The sequence below is a fragment of the Salminus brasiliensis genome, chromosome 12 (assembly GCF_030463535.1).
Source record: "Salminus brasiliensis chromosome 12, fSalBra1.hap2, whole genome shotgun sequence".
Taxonomy (NCBI): Eukaryota; Metazoa; Chordata; class Actinopteri; order Characiformes; family Bryconidae; genus Salminus; species Salminus brasiliensis.
Genome location: NC_132889.1, coordinates 25,438,017 through 25,463,294, shown reverse-complemented (window position 1 = coordinate 25,463,294; position 25,278 = coordinate 25,438,017). Strand labels below are relative to the sequence as shown.

Genomic DNA, 25,278 nt, shown 5'->3' with positions numbered 1-25,278 from the left:
CATACTCAAACAAAGCTAAAATCAAACAGTCCTCCAAACTGTATTTCAATCAGTGCTAGTAAGTGTGTAGATCTTGCTCAAGCTAACATATCTGAAAAAGTGGTAGAGTTCTTCTTTTTAAACATATGGCTGGGATAATGTTTAAAGAAATTGACAGAATTTCTAAATTCTATGAATTTCTAATTCTTTTCTAGAATTTCTACCATTCTATGGTACATCAGTGATGCTGAATGTTGGAGAACCTGGAGAGCATTGTACTTTATACTTCTAAAATGTATAAATTATGTTTGTTTAAATGAAACAAGTTTGATAAATCTGTATCTAGGATTATGGAGTTTAAATGTAAAAGTTCCCATAATTATAAAACTCATAAGATTTACCCTACAATTACAAAGAAAAAAACTTTAATTATTAGTAGACACAGTACTAATAGTAAACCATTTAATTTAATTTGACATAATTTCAAATTTAATTTGAGAAGAAAATGACTGTATTAGTAATATAGTATTGTTTTCTGTCAATTTGAAAAAAAAGCAGAAATTAATGTAATTTGGCATTATTGACATATTACTTTAAAAAACAGTTGAGTTGTTCATTTACAGATTATGTCTGTAGGTGCTCAGGGGTTTGTTAACTACTTAAACAAAATAGTTATTTTTAAAATAGTTTTCTGTAAAATTAGGATTGTTATCACATATTTTATTGAAATTCTTAGCCAGGATTAAATGTAGTTGGGCTACAGTGCACTACAGGGCTACAGTTATTTATTTTATTCAGAATCAGACAGAATCCTCTATGCATGACTGACATGCAGTATAAAGCAGTGATAAGACATAGAGTGTCTCTGTGCTTTTTGTGATTTCCTTACGCTGCCTTACTTCCAGCCTCTTCCTGACTGACCAGGCCTGCTGAAACACACTACTGCACCCTTATGTCTGTGTTTTATAGCCCCCCAGGAGCCGCTCAGATTAACACATATCCTTCCTTTTGGATTAAGGTTACCAAAGAACCTACCCAATGGAAACACAAAGGGATTACCCTTAGCCTATTGTCTTTAAAAAGGGGCTAATTGCAGAATGGGTTAAAGATGTAACCCAGTTTGTCCACAGTAGGGATTGTGTGAATTTGACTTTGACCGTAGTATGGGACATCAAACACAGATTAGTGCCTTAAAAACATTTCCTTAACATGTGCAAAGAAACCATAAAAAGTGTCAACATTGAGCCTACAGAAATTCCATATGTGTCCCTTTATACGTAAAGCATTCAATGTTTTTTTAGAGTAATGTAAAGTTTATCAGTTATCCTAAAGCCTGTTCCACAGTGTCTTCTGAAGAAGTCCTAACCTGTTTAAATTGGCTTTGAATGTGCCCCTGTTCTGAATCCGTCCACCAGACAAGCTGGCCTGTAATCTCTACAGCTCAGTGCACTTGGCCTATTAGAGATTGCTGCACTAAAGTGGCTTAGAAGAATGTGAATGTCTGTAAGTCACTAACGCAATTACCGGGCTTCAGGATTGTCAGCCTGTCTTTGCTGAGGACAACTCTCTTTTGAGAGAGTGACTACACCCAAATACAAACAGCACCATCCAATGAAGGCCACATATTACAGTGGTTTTACAGTTACAGTGACACAAAGTGGAGTAAAATCATTGTACCACAGATGTAAAATACAAAAATGTATGAAAATATACATTATGATATTAAATAGATAATAATTTTAGATAATGAATTCATCATATTTGTTGTCACATAATATACACTATAAGGCCAAATGCAAGATAAGAGGACCGTATGTCTTCTTGTTAGACACAAACTTGGACTCTGCCCTTAACCCATATGTGCAGTAAACACGCTAACACTAGCACATATACACACTAATACACACACACACACACACACACACACAGTGAGCACACATGCCTGAAGAGGTGTGCAGCCATCGCCCGATTAAAGCCTTGCTCCCAACAGCGACAGCTTGCCGAGCCCGGGTATCAAAACCCACAGCCCTGTCATCAATAGCCCGGTGCTCTAACCGCTGAATTCATTCAGCTAGTTGAAAGGCTAGTTGCACCCTTTGCTGACACAGATGTGCAAATGCACACACACAGCTTGTCTTGTCCCTGTAGATAAATATTGCCAATAAAAAAAACTCTCCAGAGCAGATAATCATGAATCTATTGGCACCATGCCTAATGCCAAGCGTTGGCTAGAAAGCTAGAAAGCCCCTAAGCACTGAGCTATGGAGCAGTGGAACTGTGTTCTCTGAAATGATGGTGCTCCATCCAGTGCTTTTAGGATGAGTTTGGATACGGTGGGGTTGTGATCACCCAACATACAACCGGACAATGAATGAACAGTTGTCCTAATACTTTTGTCCATATAGTGTAGATTGTCAACAATAAGCTTTTGACCAAGGTTGACCATTAAACCAAATGTTTGAAGAGAACTGAATTAGAAGCAATGGTCTATGCACTTCCTGTTTTTATAATAGCTTTCAGCCAATCAGATTTCAGAACTGAAACAATACCATCTTTTTAAAACTCTGTTTCTGTAAAGACCAGACACATGAAGTACAATGACATAAAGGCTGCAAAACAAACCGCAATTACAGCCTGTTGTGCCTAATACCTGTTTGCCCAACACACTGTTTTTGGGCTTCTTTCGCCTGCTGTAGGCCCAAACACGGAGAACAGAGCAGATCTACATCTTGAATTGCCAGGTGTCTGCTCTCTGCTTTTCTCAACCTTCAAACAACAGCAGCTTTGCACACAACAGCCTACGGGTATCTATGCAAACAACAATTCCCCAGCTGGGAGCATAGCAATTATAGCACGATTCCACTCCCTTTACACACACACACACACACACACACACACACACACACACACACACACACACACACACACACAGCACAACCCCTAATTGCTGAGAAGGTGCTTCCTGAGCAGGTTCTGGCTGCCAGCCTGCTACCATAGTGGAGCTTCTTTTATTACCTGCTAACAGGTAAATGAGGGTGATTTGTGAGGAGTTAAGTAAAGGCTGCCCTTTAATGGATGGAGATTGCGTTTTCCAAGATGAAATCTTGATCTCTAGCTCGATAGATGGCGAAAGCAAAATGACTCAAGGCATCCGAGAAAAGAAGCCATCATGTAAGGCCTGCCAGATCTTACAGGCCATAGGAAGTGGACTTGTATTCACTTGATGATTTGCAACAAATATGACACATTTATATTGAAAAAATATATTGTAATATATTGAAAAAACAAGCATAACTGGTCACCAGCAAAAAATATCACGATACGTTTTGAACATGGTTTTTGGCCTACACCAGCACCATCTTACACCAGCATTGAATTCATGCTGCCTCAAGATTTGAAACATTGTAACTTATTCTGAGTTCTATTTGTACTAGGATGTCGAAATGTTCGAGTTCTAGTTGGTACTGTGTAACTGATGACGTGTTTCCATGGTGTTTGGATGCACAAAAATACCATTTAATGTGTCGCTATCAACTGGTATCACTAATAGTGCTAACTTGGGACAATGCTTAAAATGCTAACCTAGGACATAAAACGTACCATATCGTCTCATATTTTGTCTTAGAATTGCCATAAAACACAGGTAAAGGATTATCAACAAAGGATTATCAACAACCAGTTGTGGTAAACTCCAAAGTTTTCAGCTGTTTTTTCATTTTTTTTATTTTTAGAAATAGTGTACCGTTATCCAGATCCTGAAAAAGTTGCACAGTCCTGTGAAGGTACTAGAATACAATCATTTTATACACTTTATAATACACTGCCAAATGTGTTTTGTGCCAATGCCAAATTTCATAATGGCGATTCCAAATTTTTGAATTGTAGCAAGCTTGCAATGTCACTCTTCTTAATAGAAAAAGCACTGATCAAACATTTTGACCAAGTTCAGGCCTTTAAATGGCTGCTAGCACTGACCCATGTTTAGCTAGGTGGCATGCTTTAGATCACATTTCATACAATATGAGAAAGAGCGACTTTGTCATGAAGGTTGCGCAATGCTAGCTAAAAATTCAATGATTTTCCAGTTAAATTAGCTTAATAGCGCCAGTGGAAAACACAGGAAGGGAACTTTGGACAGCAGCCATGTTTTTTGGCTGATTCAGTGCAAATGCGAAGTAAATTTTTGATTTCTCACAGAAGGTGCAATCACTTGTTAGCCACCCTAGCATTGGATCTCCCCAAAGATAAGGTCTTTTCTTATCTTTGTTTGAGGAGAAATAGAGCAGATGTCAATATTGTTTCACTGGTTCCTGAAATCTATATTTTACACCCCTCCTTAGGACAAAATAGGGAGGAAAACATCCGTGCTTAACTGTACTACGGTTTTGGACAGAAAAATAGCTCTCCTTCTGCTCTGCTAGACTGCTGAAATATTTCTGAGGTGTAGAAGAGAACTTTAGAAGAGCTGAGCAGATCTTTCGCTTGTCTAATGAGTCTAATTCAGCTGAGACTGAGATGGGAGTCTGACCACAAAAAGATTCTTACTTCTAAAAAACTAAACCAAAAGGAAAACACTACATGCTTACAAACCCATTTACCCCATAACAGTTCAGGGCTTATTACACACTAAGGTGTGTTATGCAGTAACTACAGGCAAAGTTTGCTGGTGGACTGTAGGCTATTAAAGTGCTAAACATGCCTCCACTGATGTATGACATGTAGGGTATTATTTTTTTGCAGAACTCTTCCAGAGAAACCACACTGGTTCCATCAGCTCCAGATATAGAAGGCAATTCAGCAGGATTATCTGTAACTCTGCGGCTCCACTGTAGTGCCACTGCTCATTATCTGGTTGACTTAATAGAACATATGGAAGGACCCTGCTGTAGACACATACTGAGCTCTGTGGCAAGGGCCTGCCCTCAGAGGAGCTAATTCTCCGTTGCGGAATAATGAACTTAATGTAATGAACTCATAAGATAAAGGCACGTGGCAGCAATCCGTTTAACATTTGGATGATAGTTGACGGCATAAGAGAAAACACACTGTAAAGACGAAGATATTTTTGGTAAAATAGATTTATTTTTTTTCACTTTAGAGGAATACTGTAGCGTAATGCTTTCAGTGTGTCATTCCCCTGACAACATTTGTTGGAATAAAAACTGAATAGCACAGCATATTGTGTATTCCCAGTCTCAGCTTATTGTGACAAACCGTAAGGAGCATTCTGTGTCAAAAATGAAACAAAAGCCACATTTGAATATCCTTAAAGGGTTGAATAAAACTCAGCCCTACACGTGTGTAAAATAACCGTGTCCAGAAAACATTACTTTTCCTTTTAATGCCTGAAAACAGAACTCCTGTCCAGCACAGACTGAACACATCCCTTTTGGATATTATAGGATTTCATGCCTTTTAGATTCTTCATGAAGTCTGAACACTGACACGACTTCACCTAAGAGAACTGACGCTACACACATGGATTACCTTGAGTCAAAACAACGGCGCGTCTCTTCCGTCTTGCTTGGCTTAATGGGCTGCTCGTTCTATCTAGTTATTTATTTATTTAGGTATTTAGCAGGATCCATCCTTGAGGTCATTCAGATGGCTTCGCTTGTTTGTGCAACTGCTTTGCCAGAGAATTCAGGAGTGTTCCTCCTCCTGTTCCCGTTCCTCATTGAAGCACCAAGGACGCAGCATTACGACCTCCTCTCCCAAGCGTGAATGTGCAATTATGGCACGGGGAGGTTTGTTATCTGAATTCTCTGGTCAAAGCATTTAACATTTTGGCAGCATTATCAACTAGTTTGAACTTTTAACAGTTTCCATATTTCTGGTGGCGATGTTTCCTCATGCATTTTTAGAGATGGTGATAAAGCCGTGAGCAAGGAATACGTTTGAGAGCCAATAAAACCATTCCGCACTGTTGTAATACAAGTAAAATCATTGCGAAAACCTTCCAGGTTTCAATCAATACAACGATGTAAACCGATTTTACAGCTGGGGTCACACCAGTTTCAGCCCATTTTTTTCACCATAATTGACATGTTACGCAGCAATTAGCATATTGATCTGCCTGAACAAGCGGATCAGCTGGGACTCTGTATTGACCCATCATAAAAGACCCTTTCAAACTCTGAGATTAATCCAATGATGAGAAAAGATTACAGCATAATGGTCTCCTGGAGAAATTAGATTACGTGTGTGAGGCATGACTCCTGTGAGAATTAGGCATTTGAAAGGTACAGATACTGAAAGAGCTGCTATTGCTTGGGAGCTAAATGGACAGAACTGTAATGTCATTTTCCCTGTGCAAGACTGACTCAGTGTTTACCCGTAACTACTTTAATTGTGCTTTTGTTCTCCTTTTTGGGACATTTCTCCGCCTCATTTAAATTCCACCTGGTTGTTCATTACTATGTTTTCCCTTTTGGTAATACAAATACTCAAGCCCATTAAATAAGCTCACCTACCTACATACAAACCGGAATGCAAAAAGTTGTGGCTTACAGTATGTACAAACAAATGGACAGGCATCAGAGTGAATTAACTGCAATAAATTATCATAAAATAGACTTCTATACTTTTTTACACAAATAAATTCTTTTTAAAAAAGTGTTTTTGCACTGAGGTTTGTCAATCCCAGCCGAAATCCTGTCCGGTCATGTGGTAAAACTTTTTGTTGAATGGCTTGTAGAAGTCCCGCAGTTGCTGGACCACGTCCGGGTGGATATTTGGGTGGGTGCGCCCTTTGGTTTTGCCCAAGCAGTGGGGCTTGCTGTTGCTTTCAGGTTTTTTCAGGCAGGGAAAGCCCTTGGCTGGGTTAAAGTGGAAATATTTGTTTGTCACCACCCTCCTCAGGCCCAGAAAGTCCTGGACGCGGGCCATTTCGCCTGCTGGGTCAGTTATCAAACGCTCTCCGCTAACAAACAGGATCTGGTTGATGGGAAAGAACCTCAACCAGCGCTCCAGGTGCCGGGCGTACATGCCTATCTGCAGTGCGCTCCACGTGGCATCGATCAAGCCAGCCGTCGCGTTCTTGAAGGTCAGGCTCTCGAAGGAAGGGATGTCTGGCTTTTTGGACCGTGTCTGGGTGTAGTCCGAGATGGCCCGTGTCACTGGGTCCCGAACAACCACGATCAGCTTGGTGTCCTTCGACATGGCGTAGATGCGGCCTGGAACCTCCTTAGTTACAAAGTAGCTGGGTGTCTTCTCCATGGTGATCTGTCCCTCTAGAGACTTAGGCATCAGATCTCTGCAAGACAAGACAAGAGTGTTAACAAAGGGTGACGCACATATTTTTCAGGAGTCAGCATTTGCATTTACTCAATTAGCAGATGCTCTTGTACAGAATGACAATGTACCCCTGTGAGCGCAAAGACGTCCGAGGTGCCTCTGGTCTCCCCGACAACCCCCAGCTCTGGGTGACTACTTCAATATTTTAATGTAGTTTATTTAATTTATTCAAAATACAAACATGTGCCTGGCCAATACCCCCCTGGACAACAACACAGATCAGAGAAAAAACATGCTCATTTTTACTGTATATGCATTTTTAAATCAATGGTTACTAATTATTATTCATAAATTCTAATAGAACACATTTTTCTTTCCATGACGACATCAAAAACAAAGAAATATCCACTTCCAACACCTAAACCCTTATGAATGTCCAAACCAGGTGCAAAAATCATTCATCCAAAATGACGAGTAACTGAGTTAATAAATAAATAAATCATTTTTTTTTCTAATAATATAATATATTATAATATAATAATTTTTAGTCGTCTTTCAGTTGGCCTCCCAAGCCGCTTCCTGTCACAGCAGGGTGAGCCAGTGGATTAACTCTGTCCAGACACTCAGCCACTCAGGCTATGTTTTGGAAAGGTCAGTCTTTAAGATCCATAACCAGCTGCCACCCACTGCAAGCACTCACACTAAACTGTGAGCTGATTCTTAGCAGAAGCGCAGAATAACGAACGCAGTCATCTGCCTCGTACCGAACCCAAAGTGGTGATGACATGCCTCACCAGTGGGGTTATATTTAGCCACTCAAGAAAAGACAGACATCCCCTTATACTCCCTTTAATCCCTCTCACTGCGCTCTTGTAATCCTCCTCAATGACATAACTTCTATCTCTCCGCAAGGGAAGGAATGTGAGCTCATGCAGATATCCACAATGCAGCGCGCTGTGTAATGGGCACAAAAGTTTTCTTAGGAGTTCCATTTCATTAAAATCTCATCAGTGAGATTCAATGAGCCTTACTAAATAACATTTTCAACTGCAGCACCTGTTGTTACTCCATGTTCCAAAGCTTTTCAAAAGGCCTATTGCAGACTTCCACAATGAATGTGTGGGGAATTCTCTGATTGTTTGTCTCTCCGCACAGATTCCAATACCTGAACTCCTAGTGCTCTAACTGAACCATGTACCGATGCAATGCCAATGTTCTGTTTAAGGTGTTCGTGTTTCACTGTAGCAAAGCATATATATTATATCATATGTCAAATCAAAATGTCATTTGGAAATGCCAGCTTTTCCTTTACATTCTATGAAAACTGCTGGATGAATGGACCAATATAAATGGGATGTTATTACTAGAGATGCACTGATACAATTGTTTCCTTACCGATAGCAGATCTGCTGATACCGAGTACTAATACCGATACCAACTCTTAAACTTAAATACTCGATAGATGGCGATAAATCCTGATATTTATAGTGTTTCACTTTTTACAGCTTGTCTCTATCTCTATTTTAGCAGTGGAACTCAAGATGCAGAGGCGGGGCGTGAAATCAGTGTTCAGGTACAGTGGAGAACTGCATCAACCAGCTAATCCATTCAATAATTTTCCTACAAGTCACAAACTAATATTTCTGTACCTAGTCACTGTATATTATCCACACTGTGTGAAATGTACTAAATGTCAGTTGTAAAATTTTTCTACTGCATCTTCACTAAGCAATGTTTTTTTATGTATTTTACAGATTTATGTAGATAGCACAGTTTGAGCACTGTATGAATCCAGCAGGGTCAAAGCAAACACTGCACAATGAAACTGGTCATTAAAACATGTATTATAGAACATATGCATTATGGTATTTTAATATGTATATACACATTATATACATACTATAAAAATGGACCAGCCTACTTGACAGTGAGCTGCATATAATATGGTATATTATCTGTTGTAATATGGGTTACCCACCCCACACTTTGGCTTAACTGCAGCTTCCATTCTTTTAGGAGACTTGCTTTGAGTGTTTTAAAGAAATCCGCAGGATTTTTCCACACGTCCAAAGTTTCCTGCTTCTCATGATCCAAGCCATCTTAAATACATTAAAAGATGTTGAGATCTGAACTCCTGGATCAGAGTTTCTGGGGCTCTCTGGATTCTTGATCAACTCCACAGTATTGAGATGTTTTCTCAGAATGGAAGGATAGACAATAACACCTGTGGATTTCAGATCTGAATGAAGAGTGGAGCTCGATTTCTTCTTCTCTCAAAGATGAAGGCTTTAAGTGATATTCATCTGATAGAGGCAGTGCTGGTGGTCTCCTAGATCTTGCATGGCTGTTGGGAACCCAGAAAATGTTTTTTTTTCTCTCTTCCTTATGAAAGCAGATTATCTTATATCAAGTCTCCTCAGAAACATCTCAGCAAAAGAACTTGGCCTTTGAAGGCTGTTTTTGACTGGAAATTCAATAAATGAAGGCTGGTCTTCATGGTACTATTGCACACTACTGTATATACACGGAGATGCACACCAACCACCAACATTCTTTTTAGAATTGGGGAACTGGGGTATGATTCAAACATTACAAAAGTGCAATGTTTATTTTGTATTTAATTATTGAGTTCATTATTGTTTCTTAGTTTAATAATAACCAGTATAACCAATCCAGTATATCACATCAGTGCATCAATAATTTTTGGTTGCCAACAAGACACCAAAGTCATATGGACCTTCAAGAAAGGTAAAAATACAGTGTGCAGAATTTCTCAAGCGGGAATCTTCCACATATCTGATCTACGTAGCACTTATTCTCCTGCTACCTCAGTCAACAGGGTCAGACTGGTTTCTTTAATTGGCAAATTAGCCTTTTCACTTCAGCCTGCACTGGGGGGACGCCTGAAGTAGGCCAAGTGGGATTTAGGCGCAGCTAGATGCTTTCCAGCTTTAGAGAGATAGATATATGAGGCTAATGTGGAGGCAGAGAGCACTGGCAGACTCTCAAGCACATACACACACACGCACACACACCTCAACACACACTTTCAGCTGCTCTAACCAACAGCAGAATACACAGAGCATTAGAGACACACCTTTGAATAGCACATAAATAGCAGCTGTTTTTAAGTAATGCCAACTGATTTATATACTGCACCGAACACTGTTTAAACAAGATGTCAGCTAAGCTAAGCTAAGTCACTCTCCAATCACCCAGTGGTTTATCCAAATGCGCTGTTTACATTTTGCCTTTGAGTTCTGACTGTGACAGATTGCTCCAAATAAAATTAGCCCTGGGGTTCAGAGGGTGGGAGAGACAAAAGCCCCAAAACAGCCAGTGTGGTTACAAATGACATGTTTATAGGCATTAGCTGGCAGAACCGTTAGTAATCTCTACTGCAAAACAAACTTTAAGAGATTATATCTGAGCATTTAGTGGGAGGAGTGTAAGGGGGGGTGGTTGAGAAGGAACAGAAAGGAGAGGCGAGACTCCATTGTGCCGTCAGGAGTACAGGGAGGGCCGGTAAACGCAAAGCTAGCATGGTAAATGGTCATTTTCTGACGCATGTCATCATGCAAAATGGAAAATACCTTAAACTTTCAATGGAAGTCGCCTGATTTTTGAGTTTTTCTATTGCTCCGTCATGAAATTCTACACACAACGTAAACATCAGCTCAGATTATTACATCAAAAAGTGTCAAAAAGGAGGCATAAATGGAGATACAGTTTTTTTTTCTGCGACATTGATAACGTGTATGATCACCCCAGACATTACGTAAAAGTAAAACAGCAAAAAACTACTGACTCAAAACACATTTATAATTGAATCAAATGGGCAGCTAACCATTTTTTGTTAGTAGAACGTTTCCTGAACATGATGACTTTTGGTTCTTCAAGTTCTTCAAGCCAGACAGATGCTTGAATATTCCTTTAAAAACAGTGGCGCATGTTCTTACTCAATCTTACAAACCATCTCTCCCTCTAGAGCATTATTATTATTATCACAGAAAAAAAGGCACAACGCTAATGAGAGAGGAGCGTGTGGGAGAGAAAGCAGCGTATCAGTGTCTCCGTAATTATGCTCCCATCTCTTGGATACACAACCAGACCGCAGTGGGCTCTTTCTGGCATGACTCATGGGACTTACTACCAATCAAACTCTCCACTTAGTCCCCGAGCAAAACAAACCTAGATTCATGAATTATTCAGATGTGAAATGTAAACGCAAAAGCCTTAAACTAAAGGCGAAACAGGACAGTAGTAACCTCTCCAAACTTGCCCTCCTTAGTCAGCGGTGTAGCCTGGAAGCAGTAGCCCACTCCTTTAACTTACTGCAGTTAACATGGAAGACTTAAAAGCTCTCCCACAAGACCAACAAGCACTTGGAACACTAAAGGGTAAGAAATGGTAAAAACAGTAGAGATTGATAAGAAAAAGACCACTCAGAAGAGGACGTTTGCAAGTATGTATTTATCACTGCTGTCCAACGAAAACCATGTGTCACCATTTTTGTCCGATTTTAGTTTTCTCCTGTATTCGAACCCTGTAGCTGTTCCGTACACCATGTAGATCATTCTGGATAAATAGACCAATAGAAAAGCTTTAAATTCATTGGAATAAACTCTTATTTCACATACACTGATTTCCATTCTCCAAGTTAAGAGCTTTTGCCTTCTCCTGTAAAGTCACCATTTTGAAGATCCATGTTTTTCATTGGACAGCGACAATATATGCTGGTTATGCTAGCAGAATTTGGTCAATATTTCAAAATTACATTACATCCGGTACTGGTGAGCTTTGGCTATTAGACCTAGGTCTCCAAGACAGGTCACAAATGTTAATTAAAAAAAAGTATGAACTACAACTACAACTATGATAGCAAAGCTAGGCTAATGGCAAAGCCCTGGAACATTTGTGACCATTAATCAATAACATTGGAAACTAGTGAAAGACATGTCATGCATGATTTGAAATATGTAATTTAGCTGGTTAGTTGCTGATAAAAGTTCAGCAGACAGAGGACAAAGTTGAGATGTTGTATGGAGGTGAAAGCTAGGATCTCTAGTGAAGCATCTCTCCAACTTTTTTTTTTCCCATGTAGAACACGCTCTAGCAAAAAGAGCCAAAGCAGAGAGCTTTAGGTGTAAAATTGTTGTGTTATGTCTGGGGGGAACCTAAGGTATGTCTGCAGATGTAGATCCTACGGAACAAGCTTTTGAAGAGCTGTGTCTAAAACCCGTGTTTACATTGCCTGCTATCAGCTAGCACGTTCAAAGGCTGGAGCTGGTGTCTTGAGTCGCTGAGTGTTTGGCTATGAAAAGCTCTCTCTGGTTCTCTAATGAGAAGTGTCAGGTGTCAGAAGTGACAAAGCACTAATTTACAGCAGGACACAGGTCTTTCCAGAGTGAGTCTGCGGATTCAACAGAAGTGGAGTGCAAGCTTAATAAAGCTCTTTTCTCCCTGAACATCGCCACTTGTACCTGAAACGATCTTTTTCAAAGAATGCTTTAGGGCACATAAAGTCTTCCTCAATGTCAAAGAGTGTAATACGCTGTGACACCCAAAGTAATGTCAATTTCACAGTCAATGAGTCATGTTTTTCTGGGAAGCTAAGCTAATCTTAGACTATATTGATAATCTTGGACTAAACGTCTCCATTAGTTAGGTACTCTCTATTAAAATTCCTCGTTTTATAGGATTAGCCTTAACCCGTGTCTGTATTCTTAAATTTGCCTTTAAAGGCACTTGAATATAAGAGAATACCCACATATTTATATCAACATGTCCAGAACAATCTCATCTCTCTCTATGAAGAGACCTCATGTGACCTCATCTAGAGCACTGTGCAAAGAGATAATCTGACCCTAAACCTGAAAACGAACTGAATTTAGAAAATCTTCACATTTGTTGTGAATCAGACCTTTTCTCATGTGGACGAATTGTTTTAGTGCTTGAAATGGGTTTACCAGAGGCTCAGGTTCCCAACAGCAGTCGAATGTATGAATGAAATAGCATATAAATGGCAAGAGGAAGAAGATGAGTGTCCTTTTCACACAGACACACAAATCCACCAGTTAGACATGGCGAGAGGCAGAAGATGAGTTGGAGTGTCAAGTCAAGTCAAATTTATTTGAATAGCGCTTTTTACAACTGTTGCTGTCACAAAGCAACTTTGCATAATTAGTAATTAGTAAAAGACAGAAAAAAACAACAAAAAAAACACTGTCCATTCGTCAGTTTCACACAAAACCATAGACGGACACACAAATCCACCAATTGCAAATGAGAGGCAGATGATGGATACACATATCTACCAGGAAGACAGGGACAGAGGCAGAGACGAGTATCTCGACACATCTTCATAGTCTCGTAACTTGTAACATGAGACAAAGAAACAAAGAAACATAAAATTGACGTGCCAGCACATTCACTGACTCCAGAGGGTTCAAATCCATTGTTTTATAGGATTTGCCTTAACCAGCATATGCAATGTATACTAATCCTATACTAAGTTAAGTTCCTGGAGAGTCCTTATACCTTTAATGTTAGAAGCTGCAGACAAAAGTCTTATGGCCCTAATAAAAAAATATTTTTTAATTGCGTTCACTAGATAAAGCAACTTACAATAGTCGCCAATTGGATGCAACCTGGTAGTGTATTGCATGTAAAGAAAGTTAAGGGTGTGTGTGCATGTTTTTGCATGTGTTGCGGTGAGAAGGAATCCAGTGAGAACATCCCTCTTTCTCTAACCACACAATAGGGCACGAGAGGTGGTGGTATGCAGCCACTTCAAATGATCTACCGGTTTCGGTGTGACGCGTTTCAGATATGAATCTGCTTTGGGCTCTGTTCCTGACTACAACATGTCACCTTATCATTCTTGCACAGCTTATAATCTTATTTTCAGTCTAATTCACTCCACTTCACCCAGACCTCTTCAAAGAAAAACAAAGCTTTGTTGCATTACAATATTTCTGCCTGCAGATAAATCAAACTGTATGATGATAAAACCCTTGGTACTCCCAGTGTCACTGACCCTTAGCCACCTAGATTTTGAGTAGGTAAGCATCTTTTAGGCAAAAATGTAGTTTCACAGTTACTTCAGCATATCTAAAATAGTTTCCAGATGTACCAGAGGGGCGACAAAGCTGTAACAATTTCATCCCAAAGCCTAGGCTGCAGCTGAGGTAGGCTGCATTTCGTGGACACTACATTATAGAATGCTGTTCCAAAGTAAAAGACACTTTGTAAACATCCCAGAAATGCAGTCTACATTCGGCCCGATTTGGAGGGTAAAACTGATGTATCCTTCCCGGCCATCTGCGCACATACAAAGCGGAGAAAAGAGTGAAGAAACAAAAAACAGCACTACAGAAATTATAATTGATAATAATTATAATTAATTTCCATGAAGAAATGAACATGCACAAGTCCCCGACCACAATTGTAAGAGGCGGGATCTTTACATGACATAGCCATGCAGCCTGGTTGGACTCTTCAATTTGTGTGACCAATAGGCTACTCCATAGTTTTCATTGGACAGTTCTACCAAGGACCCACCCTATCTCAGATGAAGCCTGGGCTTTGGACCACAGCTACTGTCACAATTCTATAAACAAAAAAGGACACACCCTGACAATACATTATAATTATATATAACTATGATTATTCATATAACTATGAAAGAAACATAATGCTACTATTTTCTTTGTGAAATTCCAATAATTCTTCAAGTAGCAAAAATCCTAAAAGATGCTGATTATTACTCTGTAAAGCTCAGCAGGCTGCTGTGTTCATACAATACAAAGGAACAACTCAACTTCCTTCCTTCCAGTCCTTTTCCTTTTCTTCCCAAGTTTTCCATCCCAAATGGAACTTTACAGAGTCCACAAAACACAGAGTCAATAAGAACAATCTGAACTTCTATAATTCTGCTCGGGGGAAGACCAATGTTTCCCTCTAAATGTGTGTGTGAATGCGGAAAAGTCTGCAAGCTACAAGTGTCTAGAATCTCTTCCTGGGCCAAATCTTTTCAGGGTGTTTTTTTTTAAAGAGAGCTCATGCTGTGTTCGTCAAAAAGCACTTTCGCCCTCCTGAGCGCATTTGCATACAAAGTGAAGGAAGAAACAACACAATTCAGCTCTAATTGCGCGCTCTCTCTCATCGGGGTTAATGCACACCTCAGGGGCTCCGCCCCCTCCCTTTCACAGCCCGGCCTGCCTCAATAGAGTCGTTCTCAATTTACTCCAGGCATCTGCCGCCCTCTCTCTCTCTCTTTCTCTCTCTCACACACACACACACACACAATCACAATCACACACACATTGCTGGTGGCAGTCTCGCTCACTCAGTGCCAGGGAATGTGGTAATGAAATAAAGAATATTACTACTCAATAGAAAACTTTTATGTTTTATGTTATGGCTCTTGCTTCTAACATATTCTTGGGTACTTACAGCGCTAATGGAGGATCGCATCACTGAAATGCTGCACATTAACACACACAGCAATAGGAAGAACCAAAACATTCATTCAGCGTGGTGCTGCCTCTCTTAATGAAGAGATTAATGGCCCTAATGGGCCATATGTGGAAAAACACTTTAATTCCTCACTCATTATTATATACCTTCTGGTTTCATAGCAGTTCCTGATTCATAGCAAACACTGAGTAAAACGGATTAAGTCTCTATTCATCCTCATCTATAGGATATTGTCAGCTTCATCTATAGGAAATACTTTATCAATTTCAAGGCAGAAAATAATTTTGGATAATTATGAAGCAGAAAAGAAAACCTTCATCATCTGCTTACACAAAACATAAAAGTCTGACACCCCTGGCATTGGTTTTTATTGGCTCCATCGTCTTCTCACTGGCCTGAAATAATTATTTTCCCAGTACAAATATGGCTATTAGTATTCCTAGGATGCATTGATGTGTCAATATTGTCTATTTACGTATCTGCTGATACCCATGTAAAATAAGGCAGTGATGGCACACCTGTTTCACAGTTAGGTTTAGATCATGGTTCAGCAATTTGCTGAACTGGTTTGTAAAAAAGAGTTTCAAGTAGGGATGCACCAAAGATTCTGCAAGGAAATGATTTTATTAAGTGAAAAGACAGAATCGTTTATACCGAACAATGACAAGATTTTCAGATTTTCTCTACCCACTCATTTAATGTGCATGATTTAACTCAAGGTCCTGCAAAGCCCAGTTTGAGACCCACGATTTATTGAGATTTTAAATTGTAAAAGAGGAAAAGAAGCCCCTCAAAACAAAAATAAATAAAATAAATAGAAATGCGTTGTGAGATGAACCATGGCCTTACAAAATGCTGGTTTTGATTTCGGTTTAGAATCATTACAGCACAAAAAAATGCTCACCTCACAGAAGAAGGGGAAAAAATAATGGAATTTGATATTTTTCTTAACTTTTCTAAGCTTTTAATGGAACTTTGGTTTAAAAGGTTCAGGTTTTAGGTCATTTTAAAGCACTTTAATGATCCAAAAAGTAAGTGGGTTTCTGTAGGGTTAAAATGCAGTAAAAAAAAGAAAAAAAGATTTACTTTAGAAATATTTTTGCACCATAGACCAGCGTCACCTAAAAACGTCTGCTCCTATGGACTGCAAGAAACACATCATCAAATATCAGTTTGAAATATCAGTCGTATCAAAACATTTACAACAGCAACATGCTGCTGATACAGATGCAATTCCTCAAAATCATTCCAGAATAACTACGCTTAGGGTTCAGTGGCTTAAAGTTCAGACAAAAGAATGAATGTCATAACTACTGCTGAAAATCTTACTGTGCCCAGCACCTCCACTAGGGACCACACGGCTTCCCCCACCATGTTGGGCCAACAGTGTAGGCATGACTGAATATCTCCACAGGGGTCCTGGCCTTCTGACTGCCTGCTCCTCTCTCCAGGCTTCTGCCTCACAATTAGTCAAAGGGGCTCCCACGATAAAGATGGCCATCTGACTCTCTGGCTCTGCCAAATGACCCCTCCTTCTGAAAGTAACACACAGTGCAGCCAGTGGGCTAGCACCCAACATTCCTTCACAGAAAGGACTTAAATTGATGGTTCAGAGATGTTTACAATTTTACCCTTTACCCCAAATGTAGTCGGTCAGCCAAGACATAACAACTAATGAAAGTTTATAAACCAGCCTATATCATCATATTCCTGCGTCAAACTGTGTGGAAGTATGTCAAACAATAGACTTGCTTCTGTAGTTTCAGACATAGTTTAGCAAACTGTTATATATAAAAAGAGACAAAAAAATTAAGATGGCTGCTAGGTAATAAGCTAACTTGTTAGCTACGTTAGTCTTGCCGCTCCACTCTTAAACCTAAAGCTTCAAGAACCAAGCATGTCGTGGCTGACTGACTACCCATGATGTCCAAAAAGAGAAAGGTTACTCCTGTTCAGAGGGTCATTTCGGTGTTACTGGTGCCATAGATTAACAATGAAACCAGTGAGTTAGATATGCTTTGAGCAATAATTAGGGACCGCATGTTGTGCAAGTAGCTGATGGAGGTCGAGTAGCGGTGCATGGCCCTGACTAAGCAGAGATGTTTTAATTAGCCAGCCGCGATGGCTCAGGGGACAAGACAGCCATTAGACAAGCTTGCATGCTGCTGCTCTCAGGGTTTCCACCGGGCTGGCTTTAGCCCTCACCAGTGGGACACAGTCACAGGTTACTCAGGCTATTTGTCTTCTTGGACTGCCACAGTATTACTAAAAGCATGTGAGGCAACAGAAAGCTGTAAAACCACTCAGGATATTTACACCACTACTAGACTTCAGAGCAATGTAACCAGCATATCAGCAGTCTATATCCTGAATTTAACTGGAAATAAATGTATACATCAATTAATCACAACCAAAATAAAGTAAACCAAAATCTAAACATGCTGTATTAAAAATGTTCAGTTTACATGTAATGCCGATTAGGTTAGCTCTGATTGGTCAATGAAAACATGGGGAGAAAATGAACCACCCTTAAACTAGATGTAATAGAAAGCTCATTTGAGGGTGGATGTGGGCATAGTATTAGCCCCTCCCCACTCCCTGCCAACTTTACTCTGAATAGATGCATCAAGATGACTGATCACTGATAGTGGTTTCCACCAAAGATGGCAAAAGAGGATTCAGTTCAATAGAGACTGATGGATGTATTCAGTCTTACATTTCATTACACCAATTCAAATACTTAAAAATTGTTATTTATCTTATTCTTCAACACTGTGACAAAGTAATACCTGTAATTTTGAAGCTTCTTGAAGTAAATCCATTTTATCGTTTTTTTAAAGTACAAAGGTTCTTATTTTTTCATAGCCAGTGCCTCTTTTAAATGACCCAGACAGTTATATATAGGTTCTTTTCTTTGCTCAATGGTCCACATCTCCCTTTGATTAGCTGCTCAAAGAGACAGGGAAAACGAGAAAGAGCATAAAGTGCTTTTTGCTGTGAATTTCTGGAAACAGACTATTATGAAGTACACAGAGCAATGATTGAGTGCATTGCAGTTAGTTGTCCCCTCATCATATCCTACACACTAAGTATGTGCACTGTTTTAATAATAATTCCTCATAAACTGACCTTCCAAAACATCTCCCTCTTATCCACTTCCCAAGCCATTTTCCAACATGCCAAAAAAAAATCCTGAGCATATTCAGATCACTTAACATTTATCTTTGATAGGTGACTAAAGTGTGACACATATTCCTATAGACCTCTGAAATTCTACATCATTATGTACTGTATTTTTTATGTGTACATTATTAATGTTTTTATTAATATTTTTATTTAAAGTCATGCTACATTCCTGTGGACTGAAATGATACTGCATAGACATTACAGTGTACTTTACCACTAACAAAGTAGCCTCATTTGACAAAGGTTTGTGTCTGTGCAGGGTAGTTTGTAAAGGGTTTTAGTTAGTGGGCAGTAGTGTTAGCTTGCATGTGTATTAGCACCCTTATGACCTTATACAAGAATATATATTATACAGAAATACAGAATTATTTATATGAACATGCTGCAGAATGACAACACAGATTATCATGTGGTCTTTATGGTTGTTTTCTGCTATTTCAGCTCTGTTAGACCTCATTTTTTACTTATCGAATTTATGCAACAGCAGCATTGGCGAATTCTGCACCACTTAACTGTCATAAAACATTATGCAGAGGTTATTTAAACTTAGTTCCGTACACGTACACAATTCATTTAGAACCACCCAATTTAACGTGTTCCTTGTTTGACATAAGTCCAACTGATTTTCCTTAAATTCCTGTTGTTGACAGCCCTGACTCTAAAGTAATGAGAGAGTTAATGTTTGCTGTTGACAACATCATACCATGAACAAATACCTACAGCTTTCAGATGCTGAACAGAGTACTGTTTCTCATAGCCCATAAGCCTCTTTTTCCAGAATTTGTCATAATTCATTGTCCCTCATATTTAAACAGGCTGTTTTTGTTACTGTGCTTTTAGGACAGATATAGAATAAATGAGCTCTGTTCTGATTGGCTGCCCTGAATTAGGCCTTATTCAAAAAGCACTCAGAGCTAAAACACTCCTGAAAACTGCAATGCAAACGGGCAGGGCTAACCTGTGGTAGGCTGAATAGGCAGAGGTATGTAAATGACTGAGGTATGTATAACGGACTGCATGTTTTTTTTAAAGCAGAGGAAAATTCAGTCTTCCAATATATGGGCCCTTTGTAAAAGCTATGCTGCTTAATGGCTCCCTTCAGTTCACTTCAAACCACCTCCTCTTTGTCGTAAGATGAGTAGTTTGCTGGAGAGCTGGATGTCTGGATGAGAGAAAATTCCAAGGTCAATATCAATATCATCAAGTCTTTTAAGACTCTCGAACCAGACCACCTCATATCTTTAAACTCAAACTCATTCAGAAGTACTTGCTTCTACATAAGCGCTCTGCACTCATTCTAGCAAATGTGTGCTCGAGAATGGAAGGTAAAGGTCAGAATTACAGGCAGCAATCAATAGCGTTGTGCAAGGGAAACTGACCATGAGCTTTACTATGTGATCACTATGTTTGTATAGGCTGTGTTTACTTTAAGATCACACAGGTTCAGTTTAGGTCTAGTTCACCTAACGTTTCTCTGTATGGGAAGATTCTTTCTGAGAAGTGCTACTGCTACATACTAGGCAGCATGTATGGCTGGAAACTCATTATTTCTTCCTCAGGCTGCCCAAGTAGCATTTTCTTGACACTTTTTCACATCCAACCACTGCATTAAGCATGATAAGGAAAATTTAAATAATGCACAGTATAGTTACACCTTGGCTGAACACCTATTTTTTTTATTAGAGATCATTTGCATACTTTTATTTACAGTCAAATTCAATTTTCTGTTGTTTTGTTAAAAATAAATATCCTGTGTGATCATAAACTAGATCTAAGATGATAAATGTAGTGATTAAAATGAAAAAGTGTTCATATTTGCGCTCAGGCTCAAGCTTAGGGGACATAAGGACCGGAGTAAATGTAATTAACTCATAAGTACCAGCGGATAAAATGTCTAAAAGAAAAATGGCAACCTTTGACATCCTCTTCATGCCTCTTAATGCCACCACAAATGAAGAAGCATGATGCTAGCTAATTTAGGCCAAATGTCAAACGCAAATGATCATTGATACAGCATCCAAAATCAGGAATAGCCTCTAGCTCCACCTCACACAACTGCAATGTAACAACACCAACCACCCAGCATTGTCATTATCATCATCATGGTTTAAAATGTGTGATTCTGTGTCTACAGAATGGCATCAATGGACAGTGATAGTAAATGGGTTTCTAAAAAATGTGTAAAGTTTTTAGTCCTAAATAAACCTGTTATTGTACATAGTAAATGAATTATATATTAATAATAATTTTACATTTAATTAATTATTATTGTAATCAGGCTTTTACCCAAAAATGATCTGAGACTACTATATAATCCACAGTAATCTGGTCTGGATACTGAATGGTCAGCACAATGGTCCATATGTCCTGTCTACTCACACTCTTAAGAGTTTAGAAACATCTTTGAAGGTGCTTGTTCTGTTCTAACAGGGCCTATTCAAAATAAGGGTGCAATGCAGTACAGTACAGAGCATATCGAAATGTCAGACAGTAGCGCTGATACACCCCTCAGCCTCTTCATGTGGTCTTTGGTGGAAATGACAAAACATAAAAAACAAGCCAGTACCCACGTTTCAGAAACTGCTTATTGACACTGACACTTTGGTGTTGACATTTCAGCAATACGATTTTGGGAAGGTGAAAATAGAGAGAGACATGCTGTACATGACAAGATTCATATCTTGCTGATCATTCAACACAATTTCGGCTACTGGTTACGCCACGTGAACTGTAATAAAAACACATTTTTCTTCTCTAATAACAGCGAAATGAAATGGTCAAACACCAAACATAACATTAAAACCACCTGCCTATTATTGTATAAGTCTCTCTCGTTCTGCCAAAACAGCTCCGAGGCTTTGAGGCATGGACTCCACAAGACACAGCCAGCATTAAGCTGTGTGCCACAGTAGCTGTTCTGTGGGATCGGACAAGACAAAGTAGCCTTTGCACCCCATGGGGCAAGAATCAGCTTTGGGCCCCCATGACATGTTTGCAGTTCACCGGTTGTACTTCCTCAGACCACTTTTGGTAGGTACTGACCACTGCATAACAGGAACACCCCACAAGACTACAAGACAATACAGCCAAATTAGTAGTTTAAAGACATTCACTTGCGATTTATTTTATTGTATACAAATTAATATTTTGTTGGTGTCACTTAAAAGAAAACCCTTTTTTGACATTATTTTGAAGTCAAAATTTCACAATGAGCGGACCAATAGAAACGCTCTAAAATGACTTAGAATAAGTATATTTATTTATTTATACATTAACTTTCATTGAAAGTTAGGAGTTATTTTTCTTTCTCATGTAAAGCTGTCATTTTGGAGATTTAAGGATTTTTCATGGCTGCTTTGATTTATTAAACATTATTTTTCATACTTTTGCAGACCAGAGACCTGACTGAGGTGGCCATTCACTCCCAGAGTAGGATATTGCCTCAAATGTTCAGAAAGGGCCCTGACAATTGTGCACGAGGAGATTCTACTTTACAGTGTTTTGAAATACAAATCTGTACTATAATTTAATAAACTAATATATATAAAGAAATAAGTCGCTCATAACCTGGAAACCCGTAAACCCGTATTGGAGCTGGAACCGTTCCCACCATTACACCCCTGCTTTCTCACTCAATCAGCCCCCATCGGAGCGCACTCACAGCCCAGCGCACACGCACCTGTACCACTCCAGCCCCTTCTCGTAGTTGCGGTCGAAGAAGTGCGGTTCTGCGCCCACGGCGCGAATGTCCGGATGCAGGCGCAGGAATTCGAGAAGCGCGCGCGTGCCGCCCTTCTTCACTCCGATAATGATGGCCTGGGGCAACTTCTTGGTCTCCGAGCCGTTGAGGAACCTGCCCTCATCCCACTCGTCCACCCTGTTGCTACTGCTGCCGTCCGGCTCTCCGCCAAAACCACCACTGTCTCCGTTCGGAAGCTCCGTGGAGAGCGTGTGCGCGCTCGGGGGCTCTCCGGGGTCCGCAACCAGGCCGGGCAGGCTGGGCGCGCTGGAGCAGTAGCCGATGCAGCAGTACAGCGTGTACGCCCACAGCGACAGCATGATGCACAACACCAAAAGTTTGTTTCTCACCGGGGGCAGCGAGGCGGCGTGCGAAGCGTGGCACAGCAGGCTATATTCCATAAGACTGCTGGGGCTGCAGCTGCATGGTCCGCGCGCGCATGGCGGCAAAGTCACACGCTGCCCTGATCCCGCACCAAAACTGATCCGCGCGCCACGACACAGGAGACACTGCACTGGCACGAGATGCTGAGCGCATGGCGTTATACACCCTCAGCCACAGACGGTGGAAGTGAGAGAGATGAGGGGAGCCAGGAGTCCAAGCCGCAAACTCCGCCCCCCTGCGCTGCGATTGGCTAATTGTGTAGCTGTGGTGGCTGGTGCTTTAATACGCTATACAGTGCAACAGTAGCCTAAAACATACTGAACTGCAGTTTAAATGTAAATAATTCAATAAGTAAATTACTTTTAATTATATGGCAACTTACACTACATGCTACTTTAAGCTGCACCCTCTGCTGACACAGCTTGTCTAGACCATGTATGAGGATGATTTGGGGAGTTGGGGATGAGGTGGGGTGGTGATCATCCAAAATCCTGACCTCACTGCCACTCTTGTCGATGACTGCAATCAAATCCTCACAGCAATGCTCTAAAATCCAGTAGAAAAACCTCTTAAACCACTTAAATATTACATATTTATATTTATATTACACAACTATTGTCAAATATAACACTGCATATCACACACTTTCTCTTGTGCAACCCAAGTGTTCTGAGACATGCATATACAAAGCACTACTTCTTCATCTTACTTCTTAAGATTAGACCCTGACTCAGCCTGTAATTTCATCTTTTAATTTCAATATGCATGCAGTCTTACAAACACACTTTTCAGGATGCTAAAAATATGAAGTCCAGCTGTAGAGTACATGCTTGACTGAATATGTAGTACAATCAACTTCATGTTTTTTCTAGCTGGTAAAATGTGTTGCTCTTTGAGCTTCAGGCAAGGAAACCTTGTGAACCAGGGCATAGGTCAAGCACATGAATGCAGCACAGGTGCATCTCCTCAAGCTTGTGCATCTGACCTTGTGCTGAGAGAAGATATGGTGGACAAATGAGCTTCAATGTGTGGGATTAGGGTAGTTGACATTCACAATCAAGCAGGCAATAGGCGGTGTTCCGATCTGGAATATGCTGGATGGACTTCATAATTGAGAAAAGGGCAAACAAATAATTCTTCATAGTGGGTGAACATTAGTGAGTTACAGTCCTTTTTGTGTGTTGTTCTTACTTTGGTTAGGTTGTCAGTGTTATGATATTAGTTCAGTGCACAGCACAAACTTGTTAGTTTTCCCCAAGATTCACCCAAAAGTTGACTAATTTCCAATCCTCACCCACTAGCTAGGATTCCCCCTACAGCCCAAAGCCACCAGACTTGGGAGGGTGAATGCTAGCGCATGCTTCGTCCAAGACACAAGAACCCAGTCAACACATCTTTTTAAACTGCCACTGATATAATCTCATCGGACAGCCGAACACACTTGAAGGAGAACATTAAAGCGGCGGTCCTCAAGATTTGTTTGCTAAAATTGAAAGCAGTTGTATTCCTAAATGTGTCCTGAGGGGACAGAATATTGTAATAAATCAGTGTGCTGCACGGTCATCCCTGCAGTGTCTAATACATTGATTCTAAAAACAGAGTGGTCTGGTAGGTTTCTCGAGAGTTTTTCACGTCACATGTACTCATGTCACATGCACAGCCTCTGGAAAAGGATCTAGCACCATTTTCTGTTTACTCGAGCAACCCTGGCACTGCTAATGGCGCTGATACACACAAAACGGTTACTGTAAGAGTTATTGCGCACATGGAGATATCAGAACAGCAAGCTCTAAAGTCTTCATCTTTTCATTCACTCCCAGTAAAAGCAAAAAAATGCAGAATTAGACCAGAATAGAGCTGGCAACAAATTTAAAAGTGATGCTGAGTTGGCTTTTTTTATCGCTGAGTAGATGAGATATTTACTTTTTTATGACTAGTTACTAAAACAGGCAACCAGGCCATCATTACTGTGGATTTTATGTGTACCTGCGTCAGGGGGGCTGCACAGGTTTTTGGGCCACAAATTACACTGGGCCTCACAATTCAGTTCTCAGCTTAGTACCCAGCTATCCTAGCTGTGTATCCTAGCTATCCAGAGAGATGGATTGGTCCAGTGGTCTCTTGAAGAAAGAGCCACTGGACAACACTGGAGCCCTGTATTTCCAACTCTTGTAATTCAGAGAATCCAAAAAAGAAGCTGAAATTGTGTGTATTTTTCTCATAGGCAAAATAGCTTCGACCCAGGAGCTCCTTATGTGGGCATGATGATGACT

At 40.0% G+C, this 25,278-nt stretch overlaps 1 protein-coding gene across 1 annotated transcript; it reads right to left on the bottom strand.

Annotated features, from left to right (window-relative positions):
• Positions 1-5,039: 5,039 nt before the first annotated feature.
• hs3st3b1a (heparan sulfate (glucosamine) 3-O-sulfotransferase 3B1a) lies at positions 5,040-23,022 on the bottom strand. The gene is made up of 2 exons (XM_072693288.1): positions 22,562-23,022; positions 5,040-7,234 (listed from the first exon to the last, which is right to left on the bottom strand). Exons 1-2 carry the CDS (start codon positions 23,020-23,022, stop codon positions 6,616-6,618), a joined length of 1,080 nt encoding a protein of 359 aa, XP_072549389.1. The 3' UTR covers positions 5,040-6,615.
• Positions 23,023-25,278: the final 2,256 nt, after the last annotated feature.